This window comes from Physeter macrocephalus, chromosome 4, assembly GCF_002837175.3.
Source record: "Physeter macrocephalus isolate SW-GA chromosome 4, ASM283717v5, whole genome shotgun sequence".
NCBI classification, from domain to species: Eukaryota; Metazoa; Chordata; class Mammalia; order Artiodactyla; family Physeteridae; genus Physeter; species Physeter macrocephalus.
Window position 1 is genome coordinate 117,853,249 of NC_041217.1, and position 5,481 is coordinate 117,858,729.

The 5,481-nt window shown below is 38.7% G+C and overlaps 1 protein-coding gene across 2 annotated transcripts in view; it reads right to left on the reverse strand.

Moving 5' to 3' along the window:
• Positions 1-5,481, reverse strand: part of ST6GALNAC3 (ST6 N-acetylgalactosaminide alpha-2,6-sialyltransferase 3) — a 580,256-nt gene that overhangs the window by 223,254 nt on the left and 351,521 nt on the right. For both annotated transcript variants that reach the window (XM_028489248.1, XM_024119567.2), the window contains one exon: positions 3,105-3,514. In XM_028489248.1, the coding sequence (XP_028345049.1) occupies positions 3,105-3,514 (410 nt within the window). The remainder of the gene's footprint in view (positions 1-3,104; positions 3,515-5,481) is intronic.

Here is a 5,481-nt window from a genome sequence, read left to right on the forward strand (position 1 = left end):
GCAGTCCCACTACTGGGCATATACCCTGAGAAAACCATAATTCAAATAGAGTCATGTACCAAAATGTTCATTGCAGCTCTATTTACGATAGCCAGGACATGGAAGCAACCTAAGTGTCCATCAACAGATGGATGGATAAAGAAGATGTGGCACATATATACAATGGAATATTACTCAGCCATAAAAAGAAACGAAATTGAGTTATTTGTAGTGAGGTGGATGGACCTAGAGTCTGTCATACAGAGTGAAGTGAGTTAGAAAGAGAAAAACAAATACCGTAGGCTAACACATATATATGGAATCTAACAACAACAACAACAACAAAAGTCATGAAAAACCTAGGGGTAAGACGGGAATGGAGCCTCAGACCTACTAGAGAATGGACTTGAGGGTGTGGGGAGGGGGAAGGGTAGGCCGTGACAAAGTGAGAGAGTGGAATGGATATATACACACTACCAAACGTAGAATAGATAGCTAGTGGGAAGCAGCTGCATAGCACAGGGAGATCAGCTCAGTGCTTTGTGACCACCTACAGGGGTGGGATAGGGAGGGTGGGAGGGAGGGAGATGCAAGAGGGGAAGAGCTATGGGAACATGTGTATCTGTATAACTGATTCACTTTGTAATAAAGCAGAAACTAACACACCATTGTAAAGCAATTATACTCCAATAAAGATGTTAAAAAAATATTAATGCGATCATTGGAGAAATTTGAAAACACACTAAATATATATTTTTGTTAAGATAGTATGCTGATTTTTCTGTAGGACAATGGCATTTTCTTTATTTTTAAGAATCTTAATCTCTTAGAGATACATGCCAAAATATTTATGAATAAAATAATATGATGTCTGGCTTTTGCTTCAAAATAATCCTTGGGGAGGGAGAAAGTGTACAGGGGTATAGATAGAACAAGATTGGCTATGAGTTAATCATTATTCAGTCTGAGCTGTGGTATACAGCAGTTCATTACAGCATTTGTTCCTTATAAGTCTGACATTTTCCTTCATAAAAAGCTAAAAAATATCCTTCTTTGAAATCTGGCAATGAACATCAGGTCACTAAGGAAAATCTTTAACAATAAAATCCACACAGCTAAATTTAGGGTACAGATTTAAATCATTGTGGAGATTGCTACCCTTGAGGTCGTTTTGGTCGACCTTTTGTCATCCAACCAGATTTTACCAAAACCATCCGTTCTGCTCATTTCTAGCATAGTTGTTCTTTGGTCTGGTTGTAGTATTCAGTGAAGCACCAGACGGGATTAGACTTGGGGAAGAAAACAGCATGAAAGCATCATAAAATCATTCTGACTTGTTTTTTCTACTTTTATTTTGGTAACTCTACCAATTGAATGATACCTGCAAATTAATTTTACCAAGTGCACTTTTTCCCACTATACAAACAGCTTTCCTCATCACAGCCAGTAAGAAAATGAATCTCCCAAAGCTGTTCTCTTCCAGTGCTTGTTGTACAATCCACACATCTGTGACAGTGCTGTCTCACTGAAAGCTCACAGCAAAGCCAGCATGATATAAACACATGGGGACAGACAGCACGCTGAGCTCTTCTCTGATACCCCAGAATTATTCTAGGGCTTATTGTTATGACTAGGGCACACCCCGAGGGCTAAATGTTTCTAATGAAAAACCAAATATACCTAATTAACTGCACTGCTCTGGGCTAGTGAGAGACCAGAAATTTCCAAAGCCACTTGAGAACGGTCATATTTATATAGAATGGTGCTACATGTGAGAGTATTTCTTTGAAGCACATACCTACTCCTTTTATCCCTAGTGCCTGTCTCTTTGGACTGTTTATGCTACACTGATTCAAATCTTAACACTGGGATTCTTCTTGCTAAGGCTAAAGTGGAAGGGGCCACTATCATGGCTATTTGTCTTGCATTTCATTAGAAGCTACGCATTTTTGGTGCTCAGAAGTAGAAAACACTAAATTCCACCTAAATTATCAGTAGGAGAGTTGAGCCAGATAAAATTTTAAAATAATTATCAGCATTTAAATTATACCCAGAGACAACAGAAACTCCCCTTCTCAAGCACACACTGCAGTATAGTTGAAAGTTTAAATTTGATAATAAGGAAGAATAAAAGACAGATATTTTGAGGAAATCAGAATGTTAATATTGGAATTATAGTCAATGCTCAATTTATCCATAGTATTACACAAAAAAGCAATATTCACAGTAATTCAAACTTTCAGCAATCAGTTTCAATATTTTCCTTCAGCAGTTCTTTATTAGAACTAGATATATGAACTAAGGTAAACTGATTTATAATTCTACTTCTTTCTCACATACTGGTTACTTTTCTAAAGGGGAAGAAAAAGTGGTGAGCAATAGTTATAAGGGAGAAGAGGAGGAGGAAGAGAGAGCAGGGGGAGGAAGCACGAAAAGTAAGGAGCAGGAGAAGAATAAGAAAGGCAGGCCTTGGGAAAGGTGGTTTACAGAATGCTGCAGAAAACCGGATGTAATGAAAAAAATGCAAATTGGTTTTTAGATCATTGAGTGAACAGTATGTATATCTCATTTCTCTTCAAGAATCCACTGTTAATGATTTTAAGGAATGCATAATTTCAACATGGTATTCTGCTTAACATGTTAAATGCTAAGTTATGGTGTTCATGATCGTAGGACCTATTTGCAGGCAAGAAGCTATGCAACCTTATTAGAGAATCAATAGCTTGTTCTGTTTTGTGCTCTCAGTAAATTTTTGCCACAGCTTCCAAAGGAGTTTAGGTCCTAAAGTTCTCTCACATTTCTATTTTAAAACAGAAATGTGTAGACTTCTTTCGGCTAAAATCCAATTTATTCAATAGCAAATTGAGCTAAATAAGAAGAAATCTAAAGATATCTTGGGGAAGCAGCCAGTGTTTTTTTGGAGCCTCAAGCCAATCAAAAGGGAGAGAACAGAAGGTGGGGTAGGTGGAATAAATGGGGCCTAGCTGCTGGCTCATCAAGTAATCATAATAGTCAAAAACATAACAATCAGTTTGAAAAGTTACTCTGTTCATTTGATAGCTGGCAAAAGAACTCAGCAAAGATTTAGCATAAAAGACAATAAGGCTGCTTCTCAGAGGACTCACCTGTCTTTCCCAGTTTCCTTCTTAAACACTCCATCACAGTAACTCATGCGCTTCTCTGTGGTCACGTAAATCTGGGCATTGGGATAGATGTCAACAGTCTTTTTCAACATGTTGTAAACAATGCCATTGCCGTCTTTCCTCATATTGCGGAAAGGGCCCCAAATAACATAAATAGTAGCATTTGCTTCCTTGAAAAAATAATCAGGGTTTTTCAGCAAAAGAGGAACGCTGGTATGGGATACAACTCGAATCATTGTCATGCGGCCAACATCTTCTTCATAGCCCTTGGTGGGGGCATTGTTCATTCTCCAAATGCAGGAAGACTGATCTATCTCGTTCCCCACCTTCTGGCCAACCATCTGACCTGAGTTTGACACTATGGCACAAAGGTTACAGTCCAGTTGCAAAGGCTGAAAAACAAAAAGAGAAACAGGGCAGGGGAAGAAATGTGTAAATTAGTAACTTCCATCTATCCAAACAAGTTCCTCTGGGAAAACAGAAAATCCAGATATTGTGCATAACTGCTGAGTGTGGGAATACCTGTGAAATACATTTAAACCAAACCAACAGTAGTTGTGTTGCACTTTAATTTATTATTTAATTATGCCTGTCTACTAGACGGTAAACTCAGTAACAGCAGAATCAATGTCTGTCTTCTTCATTTTAACCCCACTCCCCAGAAGTCCCTGGAATACTATAGTAGCTCAATAAATAGCGGTTAAGTCAGGAAATGAAAGCAATTTAATTTAGATAATTAAGATAATTAATTAATTAAGATAATTTATTAGGACCCTGAACTTAATATTAGGGAAGAAATGGACTTTTCCAATTCATCTAGAATTACTGATTTAGTTGAAAAGAGAAAAGCAATCCAGAAGAAACATATCAACATACCAACAGGTTCAATCTAGGTGGGCAAACTGAGTAGCAAAGAGACTCAGAAAAGCCACCAGGATAATTATCACACAACTGTCAATGGTAGGGACTCAAAGTAGTTATTTGACTAACTACTATGTACTATGTTCTAGGGGTTGGGGATTCAGCTGTGAAAATTTTAAACAAATATCCCTGCCCACACAGAGCTTACATTCAAGTGAGGGAAGAAAGGCAACAGACAAATCTGCACGGTATATGTTAGATGGAGGTAAGTGCTAAATAGGGAAAATTAAAGCAAGGAAGGAGGTAAGAATGTATCTATGTGAATGTATGTGTGTGTGTGTTGGTGGAGTGACCAGAAAAGGCCTCAGGAAAAAATTATATTTGAGGAAAGACTTGAAGTAAAAGGGCTGACCATGGGGTTTTGCATTAAAAAAAAAAAAAAAAAAAAGGCATTCCTGCAAAGCAAAAGCAAAAGTCACTGCAAATACCCCAGGGTAGGAGAGAGAGGAACAATAGGGAGGGCAATGTGGCCTGGCAGAGCATTGAGAATAGCAAGTGAGTACTGGGGCAAGAGAGGTGGCAGGGGAGCCATCACTTAGGGCCTTTTACTTAAGAGCCACTGAGGGCTCTGGGCAGGGGAATGACTGATCAAAGTCACATTGTAACAGCTTTGGCTGCTGTGTGGAAAACTGACACAAGGAAGGCAGGGGTAGAAACTGTGAGAACAGGATGCTGCCATAATCCCAACAAGAGAGGATGATGGCTTGGATCAGGTTGGGTAGCAGAGGAGGTGGTAAGAAGCTGGTCACATGCTGGATATTTTCTGAAGGTAGGGCTTGCTGGGTTGACCAGTAGATGGAAGGTGAGATCTGAGAGACAGAAAGGAGTCGAGGATAACTTCAGATTTTTAGCCTAAGAAATTGGAAGCCTGGAGCTGCCTTTAACTGAGAAGGAGAAGGCTTCAGGAGAAACAGACCAGGGGAGGAAGCAGGAGCTCACTTCCAGACCTGTTAGATTTAAGGTGACTTGAACATAGACTCCTGCAGCAAATGTTATAACACAACTACTCAAGTAGCTTTTATTTATCTTCCTGATTATTAAAGTAATATGGGCTTGTTGTGGAAAACTTGAAAAATATAAAAAGAATTAAAACTCTCCATATTTCCACCACTCAACAACTGCTACATTGTTTTGCAGTATTTTCTTCCTTCTAGACATGTTGAGAAATACCATTTATACAATTTGGCCACCTTGATTTTTCAATTAATTTCACATCATTAAACTTTCCCATGTTAGTAAATAGTCCTCAGAGATATTTTTAATGCCTGCATAATATTCCATTGTATGGATGTACCATAATGTACCTATCTGCCTCTTTCTGGGCATTAGCTATTATCTGATTTTTATTTTTATTTTTTTTTTTTTTGCAGTACGCGGGCCTCTCACTGTTGTGACCTCTCCCGTTGTGGAGCACAGGCTCCGGACGCGCAGGCTCAGC